The sequence below is a fragment of the Hypanus sabinus genome, chromosome 10 (genome assembly GCF_030144855.1).
Source record: "Hypanus sabinus isolate sHypSab1 chromosome 10, sHypSab1.hap1, whole genome shotgun sequence".
Taxonomy (NCBI): Eukaryota; Metazoa; Chordata; class Chondrichthyes; order Myliobatiformes; family Dasyatidae; genus Hypanus; species Hypanus sabinus.
The window spans coordinates 102369096-102383455 of NC_082715.1; the positions used below are offsets into that span (position 1 = coordinate 102369096).

A 14360-nucleotide genomic window follows, 5' to 3' on the forward strand; every position below is an offset into this window, starting at 1 on the left:
TCATGTGTATATAGAGAGGAAAGCAGTGGGCTAAGACACACCTGAGGTGCACCAGTGTTGATCATCAGTGTTACTGAAGATTCTCAAAACTTCCAGTAGAGTGCAATGATGAATTTATTTCACAAAGGTCAAAATAAACTTTTATTACCAGCTTTTTGTCAGTGCCTCAATTGTTTTTGTAGTATCCTGACAGAGGAGATTTCAAAGAAATAAAAAACCTACTTCTGTCTTCTTTCAGAAAACACACTGCCACATTTAAAGTTTATGAAAAAGGGTTACACTTATTCAAAGTTAGGAAGTGAACAAACAGAATGGAATTCCAAGAGTAGCTTTATTTGTGATAGGCTGATTGTGGTGTGAAGGACATCAAATTACACTGGGAGAATGCACTTTTCATACTTCTACATCATAAAATGGTATTTCACATAGTACTTTGTAGCAGCAATGTAAAATATTTAAATTTAATTATCAAATAGAAGAAATAACAAACAATGTAAATAGTCCAAACACTTGTGAAGTTGCTCACTAAGTAGGTTTGTGGATATCCTAATAATTAAAAATTGATCTCCAGAAAGACTGTAGTGCATGTAAATATTCAAAGCTTCCACATTCAATTTGATAATAGTTGCTTTGTTTCTTCTTCTGTGTTGCTTCCAGAATGTGACCTTCATAAAAACAAAAATCTACATCAAATTTCCTTCCAAGACATTTCATTAAAGTGGGCTAGGAGAAAGACAATATCACAAAGAACTAATTAAAGCAAACATTTTATTGTTAAAACATTATTATAGGCAGATTATTTCTCTGATCCAAATGTTGATTATTTCCTAAAAAAAATGTGTGGAGCAACAAATATTTAAAACCAAAGAAAAACACATATTTCTGTGATCCGTTTTGGTTTTAAGGACCTGCTGAGTACCCACAAAGCAACTCAATTCTTTTTTGCTTCAAGGGAGTGCAAGACTGACCAACTTAAAGAACAGAGAAACATGGCTGGAGTGCATTTAATCAAGGTACGTGTAGAATAGTATGGAGTTACAGAAAATGTACATAGAAATGAAGACATGCAGATGATAAATTTCCAAGAAGATGCGTGATTTGAAGGTGGAGGTGTTTCTTATGTGGATTAATCATTATTTTGACCATTAATACTGAAGAAACAGCTGGAGTGCTTTTTAAAACTACAGCCATATTGCAGTCAATGGAGAGTGGATGAAACGTCCAACTGGCTGGAGTCACTAATGAAAATTGTTGAGGTTGATGAAAACCCAAATCAACTGTGTCCCAAACCAGAAATGCAGGAGCTCTTGCAAAAATTACAAATATTTAAAACAGACTTCCATACACATGCCAAAAGCAACACCTTAACAGTGTGAGAATCAAGCAAAGCATCTGGGAGGGAAAACATTACACCTATATCTGTAGCAGTCTCTTCCCTTGTATGGGGAAATTCCTATTCTGAGCTGTTAACCATCTGCAGGTGAACACCCAGACTTACTGGTAAGAAATTTTCTGGATTCTCACAGAAAACAGAAAATTTATTCACTGGGATTAAGTACAGGATCAACAGTACAACAACTGTCAGCCTCAATTTCAAGAAACAGCTATTTTCAGTCATGTAACCTTTACCATGAACATGATTTTTTTTTACATTAGCCACTACTCACTCTTCTGACTGTTACCCAAAACTATCTGCTATAAAATAATTCTCTTCCAACATTTCAATTGCACCTTCAGCCAAATTCCACTTGCATATAAACAAAGTTTATGGGCACAATCTTCAGAGTTTATGGGCAGTTAATGCTCCACCCAGTAAAGGCTCACATTATTAAAGTCTATTCTTTAAAACTTGATGTCTCTTATCTGCATACTGTGTAAATGTTTTATATATGTGAATATTAAAATATAGTACAAACCTTTTGCACACCTTTTCTATTATAAAGTACACACCCAATAATGTACCCTAAGAGAGAGAGAGAGAAAAACCATTATCCTGAGAGGAATTTGATACCTAATTTTAATTTTTTTTTAGAAATAGTACTGTATAATTATCATTACACTGATTTCTCTGTACATATTCAAAACATGTTTACTTACAAAGACAAATGGAAAACCTCCTTGCACAGCTGCAGCCCACTCAAAATTTAATCTGTCATACAAGAATCCACCCAGTGTTGGTCCTATAAATGATCTGGTTTAAAAGACAATGTTAGTTACTATCCAATATAGTAAAACATACCAAGGTAAATTTTACAATTCTTCACTCTCATAACTGGCCCTGGTTCAGTCCTTTAGCTATTTTGTTGTTGAAAGGTCTTCCTCCTGGTAGGACACAGTGTAAGGTACGAGAACTATTACTGCCTTGCCATTCAATGCTGATTACAAAGGTTACCACCAGCATTATTCAAATCTGCAAAGTGATAGGAACAACTTTTCAACAAATGAATGATACAATCAACTTAATATTGAGCCATAAAATCCTTGCTTCTTTACATTTGGATCCAGGGTTACAAAAGTAGCAGGAAGCTGTATAGTATTATTATTAATCCATGAGTTAAAGAAACCCAAAGCAACAAAATATATAGAGCCAGTATGTCTTGAATGCAGGCTTGTCAATGTACTCATTGCTGACTCCTACTTACCATCTCAAGCAGGGAAATTTGGGATGGGCATTAGATGTTGGTCATGCCAACAATGAGAAATTCCCACAAATGAACAAATAAAGATGGGTGCAAAAGAAATCTGCAGCAAGTACATCTGTCACAGTACACAATCTGCTGGTTAGCAAATTGATATGTCGCCATTATTCTATTTCAGAATGAAGTACTCTTTTAGAAGTAAACTGCAAGATCTTCCCCAGCTCATTTTTTTAAAAACACCCAGCAGTCATAGGTCAAGATGTACTTATGAATAATCACACAACACTATCACATTCAAGACATTATGTTTCATATCCCTAGTTTCACTGATTTCTAGTACAGGAGGTAAATCAGCCTATCGGGAATTACGTAATCAAGACTCTTCATTAGATTTCAAATGCCTAGAAGTGGATCTACTAGTGTCCAAATCGTGTTAGATTCTTTCCCCCATGATCTATACATGGAAACTATCTCTGCTGTCCATACCAGCCCAGTTTTATATCCGAGACTGTGCTTTTTCATATGGGTTTCAGATATCTAAATCAACATGTAAATTTGCACCAGTTTTAGTAAAATAAAAACATTAAATTCAAGTCATGCTACTCATTAATACCTGCTTCTTAAAGGTGTTGCTGTCAATTTTGTATGTTTGTGTTTCTATGCTGTTGGATCACAGACTGACAAAACGTGGAACATAAAAGTATCATTTGTATGATTTGCAGACAGCTGCACAAAGTTCAGTCATGTTGAGTTAAAAGTTTAGAATGGAAATTTAAATAGAAGAGCATTAAGAAACTCCACAATACACGTAGTTAACTAAGGAATTACTCATTCAAGGGTTTCTAAGTAGATAAGTACATACCCAAGACACCAAAACGCTCCAAATAATCCAGACACTAAACCTAAAGTGCCTAGTCCTTCTTCAAATCCATTTTCACTGAGCAAAAGAAAATCACCAGTATCAATTATTATGTTGAAATCTCTTTCTAATGCTTTAGAATAGTTTCCTACCCATGTCCTATGCATTGTACAAGGGGTGATTGATAAGTTCGTGGCCTTAAGAAAACCTAGCACATTTATTTTTCAACATAGTCCCCTCCTACATTTACACACTTAGTCCAGCAGTCGAGGAGCATACGGATTTTGGACCTCAGAAAGTGTCCACAGCAGGAGTGATTGATAAGTTTGTGGCCTAAGGTATAAGGAGATGAGTTATACAGCTCTCGCTACATGTGCATGCAGGTCAACTCTTTGAGTGATTATGCAGAAAGTTTGAAGTTAATAACCCATCAGGGTGATTGATAAGTTTGTTGCCTAAGGTAGAAGGAAATGAGTTATTAACTTTAAATGTTCTGCATTATTACTCAAAGAGCTGACCTGCATGTGCATGTAACGAGAGTTGTATAACTCATCTCCATCTACCTTAGGCCATGAACGTATCAATCACCCCTGCTGGGGACACTTTCTGGAGGTCCACGATCCGTATGCTCCACGACCGCTGGACTAAGTGTGTAAATGTGGGAGGGGACTATGTTGAAAAATAAATGTGCTAGGTTTTCTATAATTGACTCCTTCTACCTTAGGCCATAAACTTATCAATCACCCCTCGTATGAACCCCCTAGTGATCAGACATTGTGTTTGTCTTCTAAATCGTTCAGTTAAAATTATCACACAACCAAATAAAAGAGCCCTACCTTCACTTTAAAAATAAATGAAGAGCAAAAATATAGATCATAACACTGAAAGTTCCAACAACATTTTGGTTATTCATAAATAGTAGAACTATATTGTAATTAATTCATGTATATAGGTATATTTATTATCCAATTCAGAAATGTACAGAACCTCTGTGGAACAATTTATCTACTTGATATTAAATTTGCATGGAAATAATTGAAGTCAGAACTTCGGGGAAATCAGCTTGGTTTTGGAATCAGTTGTGTTCCTGAAGGTCAAATGAGAGCCTGTGTCAATGCAAAGCTGAAACCATTAATGCAGGCATTAAACTTACAGAGCATGGTAACACAGACAATTTTAAAAGATAAATTTTCTTTTAAAGATAGAAAATTACACACAGAATTCAGATGGTGAAGTCTCGTGCACCTGTTAGTCTTGAGAGACCATGAATTTGTGCCTTGGAAAGTTTCCAGGGCACAAGCCTGGGCAGGGTTGTATGGAAGTCTCCCCTCTCCACGCCACCAACGTTGTCCAAGGCAAGGGCTGATACAGCTTGGCACTGGTGTCATCACAGAGCAATGTGTGGTTAAGTGCTTTGCTCAAGGACACAACACTCTGCCTTAGCTGAGGCTTGAACTAGCGACCCTCACTAGACCAACGCCTTAACCACTTGGCCATGCGACAACACTGCCTCTGCTTTCAGTAAAATTATTTCAAACAATTTTAAAATGGCTTTAAAAGTGTACGGGTCTTTGTGCTGATGCCTTCACAAGCAAAGAAAAATATACTACATCCTTTCTTAGCAAAGATTAAAAAAATATTGGTACTTACTAAGCACAGGTAATGATTTCTGGAAAAAGGGGAATGCCACACAAACTAAGTGAAAACCCAGATATCACCAGCATTAAAATAAACAACCACAACTGGCTGCAAAGAAAGGAAATGAAATAAATCAGAAAGATTTTTAAATTAAATTTGTTGTCATACTTCATACCCAAAATAACTTGAAAGTGCATGCAAAATATCAAATTCCTACCTTCTGATCTGCACACAGAATGTAAGAAACACGAGCGTGTCAAAGGAGATCAGCCCCTGCAGCATCCCCTGCCACTCAAATAATTATGGCTAAATCCTGTCCTCACACCACTTTCCCTTTCTCTCCCCATTCCAGTCAACACCAGATCAAATTTCTGTTTATTTCTGCCCTGAATATGTATGAATATATAAAAGAGCTCCTCTTTCACTAGATTACATTTTTCTGTTAGATCCCAATGAAAATAAAACAGATAACCTTCCACTCTTTCCCAGTTCTGAAAAAGCATCCCTGATCCAAAATATTAACTGGTTTCTCTTTTCACAGATGCTACTTTAATGGCAGTGTTCTTCCAGTATTTGCTTTTGAATGGAAGTGGTAAATCCCTTGGGTATTCTAAAATTTGCCTTTTAGATCTAGATAATCTCTCCAGGAAAACACTCCCTTAATATTCATTCTATTAGTCTCTCTCATTTGCTCATACTTTTCAATAAAATCACTTCTTATTCCTTTAAATTCCAAAAAGAAAAGAGTCGACCTGTTCAACCTCAGTTAATACATCAATTCACCCAAGGAATCAAATTAGTGAAATTTATCTGCACCATTTCTAATGCACGTACAGCATATTTCTCAAGTTTGGAGTCCAGAACTTTACACAGTACTCCAGATATGGTGTTATCAGCTCTCTGTAAATCTGCTTTAATGTTTCCCTAAGTTTATACTCCAAATCCCTCCCAATAATGCCAACATTCCATTAGTTTTCCTATTTACCTGCATTTCAATCCTTTGTTTCATGCACATAGATCCCTTTATAGAACAATGCTTAGTCTCTTCCTTTTTAATTATGTTTTTCATTGTTCATTTTATAGTTATACTCTGCTAATTTCTTTCTCATTCTATTAACTTATCTGTATGCATTTGCAAGCTCTGTGTGTCCTCAACACAACTAGTGTATCTATTACCTCTAGCCACTTGCTTTAAGAGCAATGATTCAGGAAAAGTCTTGGGCCTTCAGTCCTGTTACTTGGTATTTTTTTCTAATAATAGACTGCTTTGAGTTCCTCCCTTACTAGATTACCTTTCTCTGTTAGGTTGATTTTTTTGCGTCCACTACTATGAAGACTAATCCCAATCCCAAATAATCATTCGGAATCACTGCCGTTCCCAAAATCATTCCCTTAGGGACCCACAACTGCCTCAGCTATGCTCTACCTTTGGAGATATCGAGAGAAGCTCTTACCATCTAATATTATTTATTATTCTCATACTCTAAATACTTGCTGTACCTGTGTCCCAACTTCATGCACCTAGACTTAAGATCCCTTTATACCACTGTGCTTAGTCTTTCTTTTTTGATAATAATATGCTTGCATATTCTATCTTTAATCCTTTCACATTTTTAAAATAATATTTTGCTGGTTTCTTAAAATTTCCAAATACTCTGACCTATCACTAATCTTCACAATATTGTGTCTCTTTTCCCTCAATCTGATACCGCCCTTAATTTTCTTGACATATATGAGTGCCAGAGTAAATATTCAGCTTGTAGTATAGGAATAGAGGAACAATAAAGTTGTTGAAATTATTTTGAGAAATTTATTACTTTATGTCTCCCTGACCATCTGGGTATAAAGGTACACAGGATATGCAATTAATATCATGAGCATTTAGTAAGTATTTGTTAGCCAACTTCTACATAAACAAATTTATTTATTTATATTAGGAGCCACCCAATTAGTCTACTCCCTTACTACCCCCCCCCACCCCAACTGTTCTTCAATTTCCTCCCTTTTCAAGTTATCATCCAATTTCATTCTGAAAGTTATGGCTGACCCAACTTCAACCATCTTTTTGAGCATTATATTCCAGATCATTGCATAACAGTCCAGATTTTGCTGCAGTTATAATGGCATGGTGTTGGTTGGCACTCAGCTTTACTATGAGGTACAAATGACCATAGTTTATTGACTCCATATTCAAGTCTTGTATAGAAATCCTGACTTTGCTAATAAAAAAAATCTGTCTCTGCAAATATTGCATTGATGCAATCCTTGAAATCAAAAACGTGGTATAATTCTCACTTTAAGGACTGATGAAAAATTTTTAAAATGTAGATTTGGAATTTATATATTTTTTTCAAACGTGTGGCAAAGTAAATATGTTTGCTCATCAAGTTCCCTGGCCTGGAAAATTTTAATTTTGCTCATAGGGTGTTACTACCCTTACAAAATTAATAGTTCTCCTTCGGTGTTATGTGTACATGGTAGATGAATGAATATCTCTGTTGGCAAACTTGTTAAAAGTTCCATGGGCAATTTTATGGATACCGGAGAGTGGAAAGCCACTGACACACTGCTCATAACAAATTCCCGATAGTGCCATAAATAAACAAATCTATGGAGATGTTAAAATTAAATACCTACCCCTTAATATGAAAAATGGGTGCTGGCCCCAAAAACAGAAAGCTCAATGCAATCATCCAACTTCCAAATAACACCAGCCCTGTTCTAATTCTCTGGAGTTGGGGAAAGGAGGAAAATACAAAAAAGACAAAATGAGAACCCTCAATTCCTTTTATGAATTCTAGACTACGTCATTAGAATTTCAAGATACAAGGATCTCCATACCATACCAATGTGCGACACGTGCATGCTTGGTGATAGGATGTAATGTTCCCGCTTCAAAGTCAATTAGTAGTAGGATTCAATCCTTTCATTTCAGTCTAATTTGTGTTGTCAAATCAACATAGCCTGTGTGAATGATCTGTGCAATCAAAGATGTAACTATCCTACTGGAGGTCAATAGGTTAAAAGGGACCAAAAGAAATCATGCGGGTCAACTAGAAGGGAAAACCTATTAGGAAACAATCCTAAAGTCTACACCAAAATAACAAGTCAAAGAGAAATTGTTTATGGTTATTTTCTTCTTATGTTTAGAGTTTGAGATCAGGTGATTGCTAAATATCACAAACAGGTGAAGATATTTTATTAAACAATAGATACCTTATAAATTTTCACACAGTATGGAGGCACCAAGCGATACTTAAGAGTTAAGCCTTTATTTTATTTTGACAAAATGCATACCTTATCAGTCTTCACAATTATACATATTGAGAATGTATTAGATGGCAGTAGGCCATTTAACAGAAAATGATTATAAAAAAATTAGCATATTTCTTTTCAAACTGATTTAGTGTAGCATATTTTTGAGGTATTTGCATTATAATTTCATTGTTTCAGGTTTGACTTTTTGCTGTAATTTTTCATTGCTTCACAAGGGGTTTCAGCAGCCTAATTCATTCCATCCCACTCATTAGCAATAGTCACAACCCAGCTAATATATTTCATTTCCAGTCTCAACAAAGACCTGCATTGAGCATAAATTTTCTGTTATGTATGATACAGAGGTAACTATACAATACTTATAAAGTACTTGGTTAGCTAAATAACACTGCTTCACATTCCTAGTCATGAAAAGTGCTGTCTTTCCATTAGAAACTAACCCCAAGATTACCAGTTGTACTGAGACAACAAAACTGTACATCTTCTTGCTTACAATGTTGACACTAACCTAGATGCTAATGGTTTACACGTTACTTACCTGTAGTATTTATTTGTCGGAATCTTAAAATACTTGCAGGAAACTTAGCTGAGTTCTTACTCACCTGTGTATATTTACTTGTGTGAATGGAGCAGTGCAGTGAATATACCTTATTTTGTTGTTTTAATTTCACTCCTTATTCACTATGTCATGCCTTTGTGACTGCAATAAAACCAAAGAGCTAGGAGGCTATACCCTGACTCATGTCATTTTTGAATAGAATTTGGCTGACCCTCTAGTTAATGTTAGAAGGGCAGTACAGAAGTTATGACTTCTTTAAAATTTCTGTAACAAGCATCTTAGACTTCTTGAATGCCATAAAAAAAATCAAATGAATAAAAGGAATTTATTACGGTAAACATAGAGTCCGTATAAAATTCTTCCAACGTAAAATATATCAAAGCCAGTGTGCATACTTACAGGTAGTTTATCAGACAGAAATCCAATAAATGGGGAGGATACTGCATAAGTCACAGCATGCCCCAGGAATACCAGTCCCACAGATCCAGTATTTAATTTGAACTGGAGAACATAAAAGCATGTTTTACAGTCAGAGCTGCACAAATCAGATGCAGTGCTAAATCAATTTCTAAAATGCAACTAGTTAAACAAGCCACATTGGAATGACCTATAAACTGTGCCACTTATGAAACGGAAAAGAAGTAATTTATCCAGGATATCTGTTCTACTTCATACTTATATCAGAAAAGTAAAAGGCAATTGTCCTTGACTTGAAATGAGGAATTCTGATTGATTCAGAAAATCAAACAATTTCACCTGGTGTGTAGTTTATGCAAGCATACATACTACTACACTGCAGCAGAAAATGTTTGAGATTGCTCATGCTAAAACCTACAGACAGTAAACCTCTGAGAGTTCAAACAAAACATGGAATCTGAGAGTTGAACAACACAGAAGCAGGCAGTTTGACTCTCCATATTCATGCCAGCCTTTTTACCCAGCTGCAATGGCCATTTGCTCCCATTTTATCCCACTTGCTCACTTTAAGCCCATAGCTCTCTATGTTATCACCTCTTCCGTTTGTGAATTCCAATTATCAACCACAGTGCTCAAAACATACTTCAGAATCAAGTTTATTATCAATCTCTTATATGATGTGAAATTTGTTGTTTTGTACAATACACAGTACAGCACAACCATATAATACACAGACCTAAAGTTATAAAGTACTGTAAATAGTACAAAATAAAGGAATAATGAGTTAGCATTCAGGACTGTTCATAAATCTGATAGCAGAGGGGAAGAGCCAAACTGCCTGTTTCTGAACTGTTAAATGTGGGTCTTCAGCCTCCTGTACCTCCTCCTTGATGGTAGCAATGAGAAGCGGCCATGACCCTTCTTGAGGCATTGCTTCTTGAAGATGTCCTCAAAGGTAGGAAAGGTTGTGCCCGTGAAGGAGTCTACAACCATCTGCAGCCTCTTGTGTTGCTGTGCACTGGAGCCTCCATACCAAGCTATGGTTGAACCAGTCAGAATTCTTCCTACCATACACCTATAGAAATCTGCAAGAATTTTTGGTGACAGACTAAATCCCTGTAACCTCCAAACACAGTAGAGCTGCTGCAGCGCCTTATTTGTGACTGTGTGGCCTTCGAGCACCCCCCCACCCAATCCTCTTGAAAACTCCTTTCCTCACAACTTAAACCCATACCTTTATGTTTTTGATACCAGCATCATGGGAAAAAGATTCCGACTAGCTGTCCTGCCTGTGCCTCTTATAATTTTATATATGTCTATCAGGTCATCCATCAGCCTCCTTCACTCCAGGATAAACAAATGCGGCCTATCAGACCTCTCCCAAAACTAGAGCCTTCCAACTTACGCAGTGTTCTGGCGCCTCCACTGCCGCAGCCCACAGCCCATTCCATGTACTCACCACTCTGCGTAAAAAATTTACCCGACATCCCCCTGTACGTACTTCCAAGCACCTTAAAACTATGCCCTCTTGCGCTAGCCATTTCAGTCCTGAGAAAAAGCCTCTGACTAACCACACAATCAATGCCTCTCATTACCTTGTACACCTCTATCAGATCACCTCTCATCCTCTGTCACTCCAAGGAAAAAAGGCCAAGTTCACTCAGCCTATTCTCATAAGGCGTGCTCTCCAATCCAGGCAATATCATGTAAATCTCTTCTGCACCCATTACCTCTCGGCTCTTAAACTCAATCTCACAGTTGATGAAAGCCAATGCACCATGTGCCTTCTTAACCAGAGTCAACCTGCGTAGCAGCTTTGAGTGTACTATGGACTCGGACCCCAAGATCCCTCTGATCCTCCACACTGCCAACAGTCTTACCATTAATACTATATTCTGCCATCATATTTGACCTACCAAAATGAACCACCTCACACTTATCTGGGTAGAACTCCATCTGCCACTTCTCAGCCCAGTTTTGCATCCTATCAATGTCCCACTGTAAACTCTGACAGTCCTCCACACTATACACAACACTCCCAACCTTTGTGTCATCAGCAAATTTACTAACCCATCCCTGCACTTCCTCATTCAAGTCATTTATAAAAATCACTAAGAGTAGGAGTCCCAGAACAGATCCCCGAGGCACACCACTGGTCACTGATCTCCATGCAGAATACGACCCATCTACAACCACTCTTTGCGTTCTGTGGGCAAGCCAGTTCTGGATCCACTAAGCAAGGTCCCCTTGGATCCCATGCCTCCTTACTTTCTCAATAAGCCTTGCAAAGGGTTACCTTATCAAATGCCTAAAAACATTTCAGTATTTTTTCTTTCCCCAATCCATAATGTGAAAAACAGGAATGTGCAGATGTTATGAAAAAAAAAGCTTTTTTTGTGGGCAATCTCGGCAGCACAGTCATTCAGATTGCTGTTACCCTTTGAGAGGGAAAACACTTCCTTGTTCCACTTTTCAGTAGCCTTGCTCTAAATTTAATACATTGCTCCCTTGTTCTGGAGGAACATTCTTGAAGACATGATTTGTTTTTAAACAGGCAAATCATTCTTGCTTTTTCAAAAACTGAATTAATGCACTTCTCAATTCTTGGAACTTGAAAATAAATGGAAGGTACACAACACACAGGAATTCTTAAAAAAAAAGTACCTTATCGATAACAAATAGTGATATGGTGGGATCCAGGAATCCAATACAAGAACTTATGGAAAACATAATCATGTACATAAATGTTATTTTAGGGATCAAAATGAGCTTCCATAAACTGGAATTACTGGCAACTCCATCTGAAAATAAAGAACATTAGTTACAACATATGAAAAACAGCAGTTAAAACATTAGATAATGTCTTTTCTTGCAAGTGGAATAGCCACTGTTACATTCATACTATATATCCCAATACAGGTATTCCCCACTTCACGCCACTTTGTTTTTAGTACCCGTACTGCTAACCGATAGAAATCCACAGAGGATTTTTGCTTTTACGTAGCTTTAGGGAGGTTTGCAGGATGTTCTGAGTGCTTACACAGAACTGTATGATAGAAAAATGCGTGAACTTTTCAGTGTGTTCACTGTCTTCCTGATTCTGGTAGGTGAAACTACACTGTGCATACATTATTTCTACTTTATATAGGCTGCATATTTATCATATCATTCCTGCTTTCACTCTTTGTTTGTGTTATTTTAGGTTTTATATGTTATTTGGTATGATTTGGTTGGTTATTTTTTGGGTCCAGGAACGCTGAAAAAATTTTCCCATATAAATTAATAGTAATTGCTTCTTCGCTTTACTCCATCTCGGCTTACGAAAGGTTAATAGGAACATTCTACTTTCAGGTAGCGGGGGAAACCTGTAATAGCGTTTGTACTCCAAAAAAATCAAAAATGTCATCTTGGCAATAAGCAATTTGTTTTTCAAATTTCTGCCCCAGTTAACATTGTAATCATTAATTATCTATAACTGCCCATGTCTTTCAATGGTAACCATAAAACAAATACACTTTCCTTTCATTTCCCAAATCTTTAAATATTATTCTATCTTACTTCAGACACAGCTTGATCATCAATTGCAAGCTTATGCCATACAATGTTAATAATTTTACGATTTGAATACTTTTCTTTTTTCTCCCCTCTCCCCTTAACCTCTCCCTCCTAACATATCCCTGTAAAAAGAGGGAAAAAAAGAGAGAAAAGAAAGAAAGAAAGAAAGAATGCCTGGATATCGGAAGATCCCCACATGCTCCATGGAGTTCGTAATAGCTTTAGTATATTTATTTATTTATTTCCCCAACTAACCAATAACTTTATCTTTGGAGCACCTATATATTTAATCCTATCTTTTGTAAATAAGGGCGCCAAATTTTCAGAAACATTTCGTATTTATCTCTTAAATTATAAGTAATTTTTTTCAAATGGAATGCAGCTAAAAGCTATATCTATTTTCATTTTCTTAATGTATGTTAAAATTCTTTTTCTTTTCACTGGTCCATTAAGCCCATTAACATTAAAACTTAAAAAATTCAGTAAATTAGTCATTATTTTTAACAGGGATACTCCAGTCTATAGTAATACCTAACTTTTCAACTTTTGTAGTACCTTGGGGAATCTTTTTAAAATTCTCCGTGTTGCTATGTGTCTCCCCCACCCCCCCCCACCCCCGATTGTCCAGGCAAAGAAAGAAAGATTAAAGAAAAATAGATTATAAAGAAAAAAAAAACAAAATACCCCCCTACTAATGTTGTGAATAAAGAAAAACACACAACATTACCCCCGTCCGTTGTGCGGGTCATGGCAATCGCCATGATTACACACGTGAATCCCGTAGCAATCAATCCAAAGTTCCCCCAGCTCCCCCGTAACATAAAAAATTATATGTAAGAGAAGAAAAAAATAATATCACTACTCTCGATTAATATTTCTCAAGTTTTTACCTTTCTCCCCTGTATCATATAATTAAAAATATATTTAAATATTCTTCTGTCCTTAAGCATTCATCAACTCCATTCACTGTCCCTGTCTTCATCTTTAATCCGTTTCACTTAAAACTTCTTTCGCTGGGTTGAATTCCTTCTTTCTCTTCAAAAGGTCATAACTTATATCAGGATAGAAAAGAACTGTTTTCCCTTCTATCATCAATGGTCCGTTTCTCTTTCTGGCACGTTGGGCAGCCGCCTTCAGGATCTTTTCTTTATCTTGATATCTTAAACATTTTATCAAGATTGATCGTGGGTTTTGATCAACTTGAGGTCTTGATCTTAAGGCTCTGTGAGCCCTTTCAATTTCAATTAACTGGGTTCCTTCTTCCTTTTCCAAAATTTCCGGATTCCATTTTTGAAAAAAATTTATTGGATCCTCTCCCTCTATACCTTCTTTTAAGTCCAACAATCTTAATATTATTTTGTGTTAAAATTTTCAAGTACATCCACTTTTTCCAACAATTGTTTTCTTTCTGATGTCC

The 14360-nt window shown here is 36.4% G+C and overlaps 1 protein-coding gene across 2 annotated transcripts in view; it reads right to left on the bottom strand.

Moving 5' to 3' along the window:
• Positions 1 to 312: 312 nt before the first annotated feature.
• slc18b1 (solute carrier family 18 member B1) overlaps positions 313 to 14360 on the bottom strand; it is a 29426-nt gene continuing 15378 nt past the window's right edge. For both annotated transcript variants that reach the window (XM_059982424.1, XM_059982425.1), the window contains exons 7-14: positions 12053 to 12189; positions 9371 to 9472; positions 7774 to 7865; positions 5149 to 5244; positions 3502 to 3576; positions 2098 to 2191; positions 1917 to 1963; positions 313 to 665 (exon numbers count right to left, since the gene is read on the bottom strand). In XM_059982424.1, coding sequence (XP_059838407.1) covers positions 611 to 665; positions 1917 to 1963; positions 2098 to 2191; positions 3502 to 3576; positions 5149 to 5244; positions 7774 to 7865; positions 9371 to 9472; positions 12053 to 12189 — 698 coding nt within the window. In that variant the 3' untranslated portion in view covers positions 313 to 610. The remainder of the gene's footprint in view (positions 666 to 1916; positions 1964 to 2097; positions 2192 to 3501; positions 3577 to 5148; positions 5245 to 7773; positions 7866 to 9370; positions 9473 to 12052; positions 12190 to 14360) is intronic.